The sequence below is a fragment of the Lissotriton helveticus genome, chromosome 3_1 (assembly GCF_964261635.1).
Source record: "Lissotriton helveticus chromosome 3_1, aLisHel1.1, whole genome shotgun sequence".
Classification (NCBI taxonomy): Eukaryota; Metazoa; Chordata; class Amphibia; order Caudata; family Salamandridae; genus Lissotriton; species Lissotriton helveticus.
Genome location: NC_136061.1, coordinates 1,635,121,354 through 1,635,137,170, shown reverse-complemented (window position 1 = coordinate 1,635,137,170; position 15,817 = coordinate 1,635,121,354). Strand labels below are relative to the sequence as shown.

At 43.0% G+C, this 15,817-nt stretch overlaps 1 protein-coding gene across 1 annotated transcript in view; it reads left to right on the top strand.

The window, feature by feature from the left end:
- CCDC93 (CCC complex scaffolding subunit CCDC93) overlaps positions 1-15,817 on the top strand; it is a 1,137,947-nt gene that overhangs the window by 97,310 nt on the left and 1,024,820 nt on the right. Inside the window, exon 4 of the mRNA XM_078682376.1 lies at positions 6,284-6,395. Within this exon, the coding sequence (XP_078538502.1) occupies positions 6,284-6,395 (112 nt within the window). The remainder of the gene's footprint in view (positions 1-6,283; positions 6,396-15,817) is intronic.

Genomic DNA, 15,817 nt, shown 5'->3' with positions numbered 1-15,817 from the left:
ATACAGCATATATAGCTTTTACGTACCAGTACAATAAATAGAAATATTTAAAGGTGGGCGAAATTCAGAAAGTATACGGAAAAAAAAACAACAAAGAAAACATAAATACAATTTAATCAACACCAAAACACAAGGAACAATAAAAAAAAAGTACCGTCTAAATAACACATTTTCAACTAAACAAATATAGCAACATGTAGAAAGAGTACATCCCAAAACGTTTTCTTTATAACATACATTACATAAAAGTAAGCAAAAATACATTAACTAAGGGAAATTAGAAACATTCCATAAAAGTACAATAGGTACATACACAAGCCAAGTACAATCGCAAAGTTAATTCTTTAAAAAACATTACTAAACATTACAAAACTTAATAAATATATCTATAGTAAAGAAACACTAGGTAAACAACACAAAAAAATAATTAGATTGACAACTTACCTGTCCAACGACGCGGCTCCAACGCGGGAAGCATGACGCGCCTTAGACATACACCGGTTCCTGAAGATCTGGAAGTTTCCCAATTAACGTGACGCAATTGCAACGCTACGTAAGAAAACGTTGCAATTTGATTGGACGGAATACACGTCAATCAAAATCCAAGGAAAATCGGAAAAATAAACTAGAAGGCTAACCTAAATAACATAGGTAGCGTTATGGCACAGGGTAGCATCCGCAATTTTTACGCACGAACAAAAAAAAAAGGGAAAAGGGACTAAATCTAGGACTATGCAAAATTCCGTAATCAAAACGCACACACATACAAACTCACACTGCTACACACACACACGCTCACAACAACACAACAACAACACACACACATACAACACACTTACAGTCACCCCCACACACTCACCCTCACACCCTCACTCACCCTCACACAATTACCATCACACACCATCTCTCACCATCACACCATCACCCTCACACCCCATCACCCTCACACCCCATCACCCTCACACCCCATCACCCTCACACACCAATCACCCTCACACACCATCAATCACTCACACAATAACCATCACACACAACCACTTACCCTCAACCAATTACCCTCACACACCATCACTCACCATCACCCCATCAACCTCACACCCCATCAACCTCACACCCCATCAACCTCACGCCCCATCACCCTCACACACCTCACTCAATGCCACAGCGTCACTCAACACCACAGCACCACTCAACGCCACAGCACCACTCAATGCACAGCATCCATCAACGCCCCCAAAAAAAAACAGCGTCACTCAACGTCACAGAAACAACAAAAAAAAGCATCGATCAAAGCAACAGCATTACGCCACACCACAGCATCACTCAATGTCACTGCATCACTCAAAAGCACAGCATAACTCAGCACCACCACAGCATCACTCAGCACCACCACAGCATCACTCAACACCACCAGAGCATCACTCAGAACCACCACAGCATCACTCAACACCACCACAACATCAAACAGCACCACCACAGCACCACTCAGCACCACCACAGCATCAATCAGCAGCAGCACAGCATCACTCAGCACAACAACAGCATCACTCAGCGCAACAACAGCATTACTCAACGCAACAACAGCACAACTCAGCTCAACCATAGCATCAATCAGCGCAAACACAGCATCACTCAGCGCAACAACAGCATCACTCTGTGCAACCACAGCATCACTCAGCGCAAAATACAGCATCACTCAGCATCGCCACAGCTTCGCTGGTTCAAATATGTTCTCTCAATGTTTCAAGCTTTATTACAAATGTCTACAAAAATGTTAAAAATTCACTTCTGTTCTTGGATTTTCGACCCTCTAAAATACACTGAACAAAATATTCACTACAGTTATTTACAAAAAATTAAACTATTGCCAGTATAAATTACAATCACTTTGATTTAACTATTAATTATTTTAACCCAAAAAAAAAAAAAAACTAATTACAATATCAATACCAATATCAATACATCTAAGTCACATAAACACAAAAAAACCATCAAACCATCGGCCTAACACCCCATCACACTCTCACACCATCACCCTCACACACCACTCACCTTCACACACCATCAAGCACTCACACACCGTCAAACACTCACACACCTCACCCTCACATCCTCATAACACCTCAGCCTTAGACCCACACCCATTCTCACTCACCCTCACTCTCACACATCCTCACTCTCACACATCCTCACTCACCCTCACACACTAAAAACGCTCTAGCGCACTCACACTCACACATCCTAAACTACACAAACACTCATTTCCGCAAAAACTCACACTCACCTACCCTCACACCCACAAACTCCCTCACACACCCTCACTCACATTCAAACCATCACACCTTCACTCATTCACACCCTCACACCCTCAACACCTCATCCTCACACACCCTCACTCAACATATAAACTCACACTCACCCATCCTCACTCACCCTCACACACTAAAAACGCAATAGCACACTACATCCTCCAAATACACACTCAAACACAACACCCTAACGCCACAGCACCACTCAATGCCACAGCACCTCTAAATGCCACAGCAACACTAAATAACACTACACCACACAATGCCACAGCATTACTCAATGCCACAGCATTACTTCATACAACAGCATCACTCTATGCCACATCAACACTCAATAGCACAGCATCACTCAATGCCACAAACAAAAACAACGCCACAGCATCACTCAGCACCAATCAACGCCACAACAACAGTCAACGCAATAAAACAATTAAATAGCACAGCACCACTCAATACCACATCAACACTCAGCGTCACAGCGTCACTCAGCGCCACAGCATCATGCAGCGCCACAGCATCACTCAGCGCAACAGCATCACTCAACGTCAAAGTGTCACTCAGCGCAACAGCATCACTCAGCGCCACAGCGTCATATAACGCTATAGCATCACTCAACGCCACAGCAACACTCAGCGCAACAGCAACACTCAGCGCAACAGCATCACTCAGCAGCACAGCATCACTCAGCACCACAGCATCACTCAGCGCTAACACAGCATCAATAGTTCAAATATGTTTTGCCAATGTTACAAAAAATATTCAAAATGTCGAACTAAATCTTAAAAATGCACTTCTGTTCTTGGATTTTCGCCACAATAAAATAAACAAAATCTTCACTAAATATATTTAATAAAGTTTAAGCTAATAGCAATATAAAATAACATGCATATTTTTTTACGTATTAATTATTTAAAAAATTTAAAAGCCATTGATTTTTTTCATATCAATACATAAAAGTCACGTACATAATAAACATGTTGCTTTACAAATGCTAGAGGTGTCACATTTACAAAAATGATAACTATTGCCTTTGTAAAGAAGAAAGCTATTAATGTAGCTATTTAAAAAAAAAAACATAAAAAAATAACACCTATACCTCTAACTTTCCTACTGCGAGACCTATTGCATTTCCAATGCTTGTTTGAATCTATCGACTCCTGGTGCACGAGGGATGTTCAACACGTTGACCCGGTTTCAAACCTTGTGACTCCTGTCACAAGTTGATGTCGGTGACCGATCCACACCTTGTGTACCTTTGGTGCCTGGAGTGCGACCACAACCCGAAGTCGTGCTTCGACTGCTGGGCCCTGAACCTGAATTCTTTGCGGGAGCGGTCCCGAAAGCTTCTGGAGGCCCGGCAGTCCGCTCTGTGCCGGTCGAGGTCCTGGTCAAGTGGAAGGTCACGGGACCGGTTGCGGAGCCATCACCACTCGTCATCGAAGTCTTTTCACTCTTCAGGTAAGTTAAAGCACAAGAAAAAGGCGAAAAAGCACCGTCGCTCTACACCTTGTCCCCGTCCGTCGGCGACGTCTATCTGTGGCTCATTTTTCGGTGCCCGCTTCTGGGTCTACTCCACGCGTCCCTCCCCTTTCCCGGAGCCGGAGCGTCCAATGTCCAGCTTTGTCAGTTTTACGAAGCACTGCACAGCATTTTTGGGTAGCCTGATTCTGCAGGCTCGCCTTTGGGCCCCGTGGACTCGTCTGGCCAATTCAAACAAACTACCCTGCAGCTGTGAATACTTCACCTCAGTGGAGTAGCATATCCATATTATAATGCCCGGTCCAGGGGATTATCAATCAAAACAAGTAGGCGAGAAAAGGCGAGGCCTTGCATACAATAGGTTACAGAAGTATGGCTTGCAATTAACACAATGCTGTGGTGGTTTTCTGGAGTAAGAAGTCAGGAAATGAACAAGCGGCTAGATGAATCTCTCCAAGAAAACCAGATATTTGGTAGGAGTGTACCTTAACAACCAACAAACCTTGTCAGGCATCATGTGAAAAACAAACCAGAGGCTGATTTCAAACCACAAGAATGGTGAAGGTTTATTCTACACAACTCAGAAGTGGATGTAGGCATCTCCATTGCATTGCATTATTGAAGAAATTCAGCACAATATATAGAAACAGTCAAAGGATAAAGGGCCAGATGTACGACCCACCAATTTGCGAGTCGCAAATTGCGTCGCATTTGTGACTCGCAAATTAGGATGCACAACAGTGCCTGAGATCCTGTTTGCGATTCCCAATGGAGTCGCAAATTGCATGCCTCATGCATATGAATGAGGCTGTCGCAAATGGCGACCCTATTGGGAATGGCTGGCACTCCCAGGGTTGGTGGACTGCTAGGGTCAGCAGATTACCATGTCTGGGACTGCTTTTAAATAAAGCAGTTTTTTTTTAAATGCAGCCCGTTTTCCTTAAAGGAAAATAGGATGCATTTAATAAATGAAAATGAAACTTTTCAGTTTCATTTTTTAAGGGCAGGCAGTGGTCCCTGGAACCACTGCCTGCCCTTAAAAAATATTTTGGGAGCCACTCGCAAAGGGGAAGGGGTCCCTCAGGGACCCCTTCCCATTTGCGAGTGATTTACCACCCTTCTGTGAAGGTTGGTAAACTGCGACTCTTTTGCAACCACAATTGCGGTCGCAACACAGTCATACATAGCTTCTGGAGTCGCTATTAGGAAGGGACGCCCTTGGAACGCCTCTTCCTAATAGCGAGCCGCTGGTCCTATTTTGTGAGTCGCAAATTGATTTGCGACTCGCAAAATAGGATTAGTGCATTGGCCACACAATTTTTTGCAGTCGCAAACGGGTCAAACACCCATTTGCGCCTGCATAAAATGTTAGTACTTCTGGCCCAAAGTGAAGTGTTATTCTGGAATAATAGCAATACTTAACAATGGCCATAAATTAACTGTCACTGGAAGAAGTTACATTTAATAAGAAAACCTCAAACAAAAATTCACAATAAATCGTTCTCTGGGAAAGGAAAAATCCTAGATTGAAAGATCTTTGTGCTTGAAGATCCTGTAGATGTGGCTATGGAGCTAGGACATATGTTAAATATCTACTTCTTTGGTCTCCTATGAAGAACACATTTTAAAAAATGACTGCACTCCACGTAGTCTTGCTGCTCTGAATCTGTCCGAAGAGCTGCTTCAGCTTATAGCAGACTCAAACACCACTATTGCCATTTTGACCAAAATATTGGCCTCTCTAGAAATTTAATGAAAATAGAATTTGTAGAGCGCACATTTACCGGGAGGTGTCAAGGCGCTAACCTCGAAGGGTAGACGAAACGCTGACCAATGAAGGAAGATGAGCTACTGGTTGAAAAGCCAGGATTGAAAGGCTTTTCTGAAAGCCAAGAGATCTGTTTTTCTATTTAGTTCCGGAGGGAGAGAGTTTCACAGTCTAGTGGTGCCCACCACAGAGCTTCTTCCTCCCCAGTGGTACTTTTAAAATCTGGGAACTATGAGGTTGTGACCTGCTGCTGAACGGAGAGGTCTGGATGGAATGTACCATTGGAAGCTTTGCTTGAAATATTCTGGGACTATGCTGTGGAGTGCCCTAAAGAATTAGAATTTATTTCTGTGTGTTATTTATGATCGTGAGTTAGGAGTCAATGCATATTATAATGATCATGAGCTATAATTTACTTCCGTTTATAAAATATAGCTCCTCTTTTTTTACATAATTTTTCCTAGGTCTAATACGTCTACAATGACACAATGTAAGATTTTAATAAGGAATCTGCTTTCTACTTGAAAATCTAGAGGTTGCTGTATTTCTCTACTGCATCATGTTATGTAGTTGCAGGGCGCAAGCAATCTCACTATCGAGCGCTGCTTGTTTAGCCTAAATTTGTGGCGTTTTTAACATATATAAAACTTTAGGGAAGTCATGTTGCTCTATGAATTGTGAATGGGTTTTTAAATGTAGCCTATTTTTATACACTGGTCTGTTTCAGTGGCTTGACGGAGAAAATCGTTTCTGTTTTACCAAAAATGAAGTGCCCTCATCGCCTGGAGCCTCATCAGATTCAAGGATTGGATTTCATTCATATATTCCCTGTAATACAGGTAATTAACTGAGTATTTAGAATCTGAAACAATGCACATGACCTTCTTTCAGTCTTCTCTGTTATTGCATAACTGTCAAGTCCAAGTCATCTTCTCTTTGTGATTGTCACCCATATCAACCCTTTTTGCAGATTCTCCCTCTTTTTGACTCATATTTACCCTCTTTTTCACTCATATTTACCCTCTTTTCACCCCTATTCACCCTCTTTTCACTCATTTTCACTCTTCTGATAGGGAACCACCATAGACTTAGATGGGGTCACGCTCTTTTCAAACCTGTTTCACCCTTGAAAAAAATAGTTAATTCTCTATTCACTTTAATGGGGTCACCCACTTAAATGTCTTTGTTACTGTGACTAAGTTCTATTGTAACCAGAAAAGTCTATGACATAACACCAAAGTGCTGTGTGAATTATGTTCCTATACCTAGCGTTCATTACACAAAGTAACATATTGCAGATTGGAGTAAGTCCCATTGGTTATGCAGTTCTCGTGCGACTCCATCTTTAATACCATTCCAGGTACAAATATCGGCCATTGGAATGTTATTGTTGAAAAAGCTACACCTAGATCCTATAAATTCAAATTCTGTGAACCCTATTCCACACTCAGATCTTGGCCAAAACATAAACTGGGCTTATAAAATCCATACTGCCCACTTCGTCAAGGACAATAATCTAGTTGACCACATCCAGTATGGGTTTAGAGCTGATTACAGTACTGAAACAGCTATTCTGCAAATCTTTTATGATGCTATTTGGGTCTTGCACAATGGTGAATCTTGTATTTTTGTTCTACTTAATCTCGCAGTAGGATTTGACACGGTTAACCTTGATATCCTTATCCACACATTGAAATACCTTGTAGTCTTTGAAGGAACTATCCCCTCACTGGTTCAGATCCTACCTAGCTAACCGCTCCCAAAGTATTAATTTGGAATGCCCATTGTCAGAACAGCCTGACATACTTCACAGTGTCTCTTAAGACTCTGTACTAACTTCAGCCCTCTTCAACCTTTATTTGAATCCTCTGGAGATATCATTTATAAATCCAGCATTTCCTAGTAACAATGCTGATATTTTCTGTTTGTGTCAATAAAAATCGGTTTACAAAAATCAATATGTTCCCCACACCCACCTCTTTGTAAAGGTTTAATCTCCTGCGGATATCTTTGTTCTGCTCAGAATCTTGCTAACATTCAGTCCTGGGAGATAAGATGCAATCTCGAACTTAACCCCTGAAAAACAAAGTTTTATTGATTTCTTCCCAGGTCTCCTATGATGCAGCACAAGGATGCTTGTGCTATATTACTTTCCTATAATCATTGGAAACTCCAAATCGCCTGGCATTATTCTGTACAACTAATCCGACCAGCATAGACTGTTCAGTTAATTGGTAAAGAATGCTAATTAGGAGTATCAAGCCATCCTTGTCAATCCATCCTTACCCAAACAGGACATAAAAGATGTTATCCAAGCTATGGTCCTATCAAGGCTAGATTACAGGAAAAAGATGCTATCTGGAATCTCAATAATTCATCTGAAAGCCTCACTATGTGCCAGAGTGTGTCTGACCTTGGGTGTTGGTAGATTTAATCATATAACCCTTATCTTACAATTTGAGCTGGCTTCTGACCATGGGTCGATCCATGTACCACCTGGTCTCAATAGTTTACAGATTCCACCGGCCAAGCACTTGCAGTACCAAGCTAACAAACAGAAGATCTCGGGAGGTGTGAGAAAAATGCATATCTCTGACTCTCTACTAGTTGGATTCCTCCATTTATCTGGAGGTTAAATGCCACTTGTGGCCTGCAAAAAACACATAATTGATGGACAGAATGCAGAACAAATCAAAACATTCACCCCCAGTCAAGAGATCTGGGTTAAATCCATCATTCTTTTGCTCACCATGCCACCCCAGTTTAGACCTGGCCATATGCAAATCAGTCTTTACCCTGTGCCTCATGGGAACAGTCCAGCCTGAACTGCCAAGCCAGGTCCTCCCTGGACCAGAAACAAGCATCCTAGGACCGGTTTCGGGGTTTCACCCCTCTTCAGCCAGGATAGCTTGATTCCAGTGGCACAGTTAGCCCAGGATCCATGTCTGGGCATATCTGGCGCGAACTCTTTCTCTATTTATCCTGACTTCACGACTGTAGTCTAGGAAGAACGGCGGAAATTCTTGGACGTCGGGACTAAGCTGAGGAAGGCACAAATTGACTATGCGCTTTTGTATCACGCACCAGGGTAAACAGAGGTTCTTCACTAAACCGCAGCAGGTGGAGGATTTCCTCAAGCAAGTGAAAAAAATTAACATACCAGATTGTATTGGATTGTATTGTATTGGATTGTAATAGCATTTATATATCGCTTACTTCCCCTGACGAGACGTCGAAGCGCTATTTCGCCGAGTAGCAAGTTCCTCCGGGACCCATAGAGGATTAGTGTTGAATTAGTATAGTGAAACATGCAAGTACATTTTAAGTGGTGGATAGGTTAGTCAGTTATTTGGATATGGAATGATAGCAGAAGGATAGAGGAGGACAACGGTTTGTATTTATATAGCACTTGTTGACGGACGCTATTCAGGAAGCCTATAAAGGATTAGTGGTGAATTAATATGGTGAAATATGAAGTAATTTCAGTGGTGGATATTAATCAGTTACTTGGAGTGAAAAGGATAGCAGAGGGATAAAAAGGGGAAGAAAGCTTTGCATTCATATAGCACTTGTTACCCCTGATGGGTGTTGAAGCGATTTTCTGGCGAGTAGCACGCCACTCCGGAACCCATAAAGGATTAGTGTTGAAAATGAGTATAGTATAAATATGAAGTAATTTGAGTAGTGGATATGTTATTCAGTTATTTGGGTAGTATATTAGTATAGTTGAATATGGAATTTGAGAAGTGAAAATGTTAGTCTGTTAATTTTGATTGAAAAGGATAGTGGTGGGATAAAAGAGTGAAGGATTTTTTTTAAGGTCTTAGCAGTAGGGGGAGGCTTTAGGATGAGTAAAAATGAGTTTTGGAGGGGAGGAATCCGAGGGAAGAGTTTAGAAAGGTTTGTTTTAGGGGATCGGTATAGTGAAAAGAGGTAGCAGATGATGCAAGGAGGGGTAGAGTAGGAGAGAGTCTAGAAAGGGTTATTTTGGCGATCATAGTAGTGGTATGGGGTTTGGAATCAATGAGAGAGTGGATGTAGAGGATGTATTGATAGATGTATAGGATGAGAGATAGGGTAGTGCATTGGAAGGAGTAGTAGAAAGAAGCTTGAGATGAGTCAGGAGGTTGCGCTAGAAGATATATTGAGCGAAGTATATGCTGAGAAATAGGGTAGTGCATTGGAAATGCTAAATTAGAAGAAAGTGATAAATATATAGATCCATAAGCAATGTTCCCTCTATTTTTTTTCCTCTGTGTGCGGCAGAGTATGGTCTCTGTGCACTGCAGCGGAGGCTATGTGCGCCAAGAGCCCGGCCGTGCTTGTGGACCAGGGCTTTAAGTAGGATGAAAAAACTGGGGGTCTCTCAAAGAGGCTAAAAATCTGTGCTTAGCATAGTGTGCCACCCGACTGATATTTAGCTTCTTCTGTCATTGCATCCAGATATATAATACAAGTAATATTATACCTAATAGAAGCCAGGACTATTGGCTTTGTCAGTGGTTGTTTGTGGCATAAAGCTGTATATAATATTGAAAATGCTTCTGCTCTTGTGGTAGAGGTTGTGGCTTAATACTCGAGCTGCCGACTTAAGAGATGGTTTTGAGTCCAAGGGTCAAATAAATATAAAAAATCATGTAAATCGCTCCAATATCTTTGGGTTGAGTTTGCACTATATAAAACGTGCTGCATTTCTTTTCTAAATGCAGGGCTGTCTTTTGAAAGCACTTATGTTAAATGCAGCCCATGACGGATGCTGTGATCAGGGGGACCAACTAGACCCGAACTTCAGGAGGCGCTAACACTCCCAGCCAAGGCTGGCCCAAGCACTGGTCGCACACTATGCAACAGTGGCGCACTCTCCCCGTTTCCTCCTCCGACATGAATTCCCTCACCACCACTCACCAACAATGCACCTCATCTCTCTATGCCGTTTATGGAAACAATGGTTCTGATGTGGCCTAAAGGTCCATTCAGGAGTGACCCTCTGGGGGGGCACTAACAATTGAGTGTGGGAAATTAATTATTGGAAAAGGAGAGATAAGTAATATACAGAGGGAATCGTAGGGTCAAGTATATACAGGTATTTATTAAAAAACAATAGTTTTCAGGAGCTCACATAATAAGTGACAAACAGCGAGGTGTGAAAAGTGAAGGTGAAATTAAAATAAAACATCGCATTGACAACAGTAGTGCGAACTCCTTCGAAAAGTTATACAAAGTAAAAGGAGTTCATGTTGTTGGGGGTCGACGGCGTTTTGAACTCATTTATTTGAGTTCAGAATCAGGACAAACATTGGTGAGCAAGCTGAATCTAAAATTATTGGAAGGGGGGAGAGAAAAGGATAAAAATAATAAATATAACATAGTCTGATCCCTGGATATATTTATCATAGTTAGGTCACTATTTAATTTTAAAGGCTCCCTATTGAGTAAATATGCATATTTAGCGCATGCATAGAATTTATATCATGGAGTAAATCGTAATTTGAAAAAATAGGTAATTAAGATAACGAAAAAGTGTCAGAGGGTCATAATTAGTAGTCGGAAAAACAGAGTAAACCAGATCTGACAGTTAAGAATGCATTTGCAAACTGGGCAACATTCGGAGTTCATAATTAATTAGATACAGTCAGGAAAGGGAGTGGTGCTGTTGTGAAGAATGACAGGAAAATTCTGAACGCAGCTGCGCTGATATGGAAGCACTTATGAACTCTAATCAAGAAATGAGAGCAGGTAAGGCGCGAGGACAAAGCACGACTACAAGTGATACAAGTGATCACTTGTAGGCGTGCTTTGTCCTCGATCCTTACCTGCTCTCATTTCCTTACTGGGTATAAACACAGTTAATTGCACGTCATTGGTGGAATGCGCCTGTGAGACACTACGGTCCTTAAAGTGAGTGCGTAGAAACCTGGGAGGGAATGGGTGGTCAATTAATTACCAGTTCAGGGAGTGATGCGAATGGGTGTGAGAAGCTTGTAGAACAACAGTAAGTGATTTCTGCTGAATATAGGCCTTTTGAAAGTATTTATGTTAATCGCAGCGCCCATCAAGGGCTGCATTTAACAGAAATACTTTCAAAAGGCAAACAATCAGCCCCACAGCTTCGTTCTATTTAGAAAAGAAATGCAGCAAGTTTGAAAGCACGAACGTGTGCTTTCAGATGATTGATTGTAAACTTGCTGCATTTCTTTTCTAAATAGAGCGCAGCTGTGGGGCTGATTGTTTGCTTTTTGAAAGTATTTATGTTAAATGCAGCCCTTGATGGGCACTGTCATCAACATAAATACTTTCAAAAGGCCCACAATCAGCATGACAACCGCGCACTATTTAGAATAGAAAGGCAGCCAGTGCAGTAGCATTTTATTCCTTCCGGCGCAGGAACGCTCTATCGGGATGTGCTGTGTGTGCGCGCTTCACACACAGCACTGCGCGCTCGGGAGAACAGAGGTGCGCAGGCGCGCAGGTTACAGGGATCAGTGTCCATAAGTACATTGAAAGTATATAGATACATAAAAGAGGTAAGTATATGTAGATTAAAGATATTGATAGAGGCACAGGATGAGAAATAGGGTAGTGCATTGGATAGGCTTTTTCAGGAGAAAAGTAACAGACACACAGATCCAAGTACATGGAAGGTACATAGATGCACAATGGAAGTATGTACATGTAGACCAAAAGATGAATTTTATTATTTATTATTATTTTTCTCTTAACAACATAATATTATTTTACATGTTTATACAAAGTAATACACAAAGATAGGTACATATCTATAGTGAAAACAAATGCTTATATACAGAGGGATATTTTCTGTTTGCATATGGTGCTTATGTGGGGAAGAGCCAAATCTTGAGTAGTTTTCTGAAGATAAGGTGGTTGTCGGTGGACCTTATGTTGGGGGTAAAGAGTTCCATAGTTTGGCTGCTTGAACAGAGAAGGATGTGCCACCCATGGTTTTTTTCTTGTATTGTGGGATTTTGAGGTGAGATGCTCCTTTAGAACGGAGGATCCTTTGTTGAATGCGTTTAGTGATTTTATTCCTGATGAAGAGTGGTCCTATTCCATGTATTGCTTTGTGGGTGATACAAAGCAGCTTGAACGTGGATCTTCTGGCAACCGGTAACCAATGCAGTGCTTTCAATGCAGGGGAGATGTGGTCTTGCGGTCTGATATGCAAGAGTAGTCTGGCAGCCGAGTTCTGAATCCGTTGTAGTCTTTTCATGGTCATTAAAGGTGACCGATGGTATAGGCTATTGGCGTAATTGAGTTTGGACACAACAAGGGAGATGGTAGGTGGACCTTGTGTGAAAATCCCAAATGAGGGAAAATTAGTCGCAGCGTTTTTATAGTAGCAAAGCTTGATCTTGCTAGTGTATCCACTTGGGCATTGATCAACAGCTTGGAGTCCATGGTCATTCCGAAGTTTCTTACTTCCTTCGATACTTTAGGCAGTGATCCCAGTTCATCAGGACATGCGGCAAGCGGGTTGTAATGTTTCCAATCGCCACACATGAGTATATCAGTTTTTGAAGCATTCAATTTGAGATAGTTCCAAGTCATCCACTGATCCACGGCTCTGAGACAGCTGAAAATTGGTGATTTTCCAATGTCTTTGGGGCATTCCAGTTGAAGTAGTATTTGCTTGTCATCTACATAGTTATAGCATGTGAGGTAAAATTTATTGATCAGTACTGGTAATGACTTCATGTAGATGTTTAAAAGCATGGGCGAGATGATAGAACCTTGAGGGACCCCTGCTTTTGCGTAGGACGGTTTGGACAAGAAAGGTGGGGTATGGATGACATTAGTTCTGTTTCGAAAGTAGGACGCGATCCAGTCTAGAGCAGTTCCCTCTATGCCGGCTTCATAAAGTCTTTGTTTCAGAGTGTCATGGTCAACCGTGTCAAAGGCAGCTGAGAGGTCCAAGAGACGTAGCGCAGCAACCCCGTTGCGGTCAACTGTATTCTTTAGGTCATCCCAGATGGCAAGGAGGGCAGATTCAGTGCCTCTTCCCAGACGGAATCCTGTTTGGAAGTCTGAAAGTATGTCATTCTCTTCAATGAATTGTGACATCTGGGTGAACACTGATCTTTCGATCAGTTTGCCCAGGAAAGGTCAATTTGTAATGGGTCTGCAGTTATCAGGGTTCAGCGGGTCCAAGTTTGGTTTCTTCAGTAAAGAGCGTATGTATGACTTTTTGAGTTCTTCTGGAAATATTCCAGTAGTTAAGGAATCTTTAATGATTCTTCTTACTGGAGTGGCAGCAGAGGTTGTTAAAAGAATTGTCTTGAAAGTTTGTGGCGGACAGGGGTCAGAAGGGCTGCCAGCAGGCCTGCTTGCTTTGGCCAGATGGTGGCGCGGCAGAGGCCCGAGAGTCCCCGTCAACTGGGGCAGAGGACGACACACAATGAGACAGTCTTCGCAGGCTATGGACACCATAACAAATTGTTTTGAGTCACTTGAGTTATATATTGTCAGAGAGTGCTACCAGGGAATGTTAATGTTGTTTCAATGATGAACCATAATATGCTATCATAACTGCTCACCGGGCACCCTCTGCCCATCAGGACCTGCGGCTCCGGCTGAGGTGTGTTCTATGGGCGTAGGGTCGCTGTGTTGCCGCCTAGAGCTGGCCCCCGAAGGGAATAATCCCAGGTCTGTCAGCTGCGTACAGGTTGCAGGGACTGCACTGTTGTTCTTGTTGTGTGGGGAGGGGGGATGGGGTGGGCTGGGTGGGAATGCATTTCTGGCAAGTTGGGGTTGCTTCAGTGGGGGGAGTGGGTGGGAGAGGGAGTTGACAGGGAATTGGTTTCTTTGGAGTAGAACTGCGTACAGGAAGATGGTCTTGCTACAAAGATTGCAGAGTTAACAAGCAGAATACAGGTAGACGGTACGGCAGACAACATGATATTATGTAATGTGCACACATGGTTATAGGGGGACGCACTACAGGGACGCAACTTGACCGTTGAGAGGACTCGAGTGTATGGCTGACACAGACGCGTCACAGCTGAATATGATTACCTGGAACGTCAGGGGGTTGGGGGACCTGAGGAAAAAAACGGCAGATCCTGGCTTACTTAGACAGGCACCAGACACATATAGCCATGCTGCGGTAGACTCGCTTCACACCCCAAAGGGCCGCCACGTTCGCTTCCAGGTGGGCAGCGCACAGAATCTTCTCTTATTCGTCCTATGCAAGAGGGACCGCCATCGCTGATCAAAAAGCAGGTACCGTTCCACCTGGCTGGAACTTCCAGTGACGATCAGGGGAGGTACTGCCTGGCTTGGGGGCGCCTGGAGTCAGATTCAGTAACTCTAGTATCCTGTTATGGCCCTAACGTGGATGCCCCGGATTTGTTTACCTTTCTATGGGCGGCGATCAGGGAAATAGGCTCTAACCACCTCATATGGGGGGAGATTTCAATGTTACCTATGCTCCTAGCCTGGATAGGTCTCATCCTGCCCCCGCCATTACACCAAGGCAGCCACTGCAGTACAGGATACACTTACTGAATATCAACTGCTTGATGCGTGGATGCACACCAATCCCCTGAAACGTGAAAGGACGCATTACACGGCACAAGCTGCGTCATGGGCGAGGCTGGATTATTGGATTGTATCTCGGGGGCTGGGCCCAGCAATCTTTAAGGTACAATATTTAGCTAGGACCTACTCAGGCCACGCACCAGTTAAACTTACACTTCACTCTGCGGACTTCAACCCCGTGGGGTGCTTGGAGGCTTAATGCGCACAGCCTCTTAGACATAGTTTTCCAGGAAAAACTGCAAGACAGGATTTTTTTAACGAAATAAGGGCACGGTACAGAGTGTAGAGATAATTTGGGAGGCATTTAAAGTCACACTAAGAGGGTTCTGCATATCTAAAGGGGTGGGGTGTTGAAAGATATCACTAACACACTTCGCAGACTGGATACGGAGCTAAAGGTACTGGAAGCATCGCTGGCGCTCAGTCCGTATGGGGCTACACAACATGAGTTTAGAGAGAAGCTTACGGAATACATGGATATGGCGCCAAGGGAAACACGATTTAGAGGCAAGCACTGGGTAGCCCGCAGGTATAGTAAGGGAGAGAGGCCCGGCAAGGTGTTAGCAGACACAATTAGACAGCCACGCTATTCCAATTATGTAGTGGAATTAGAAGGGCCAGACGGGATACACTGCCGGGACACTACAAGCATACTTGACGCTTTCACACGCCACTACACAGATCTGTATACTACTACCAGGGGGGA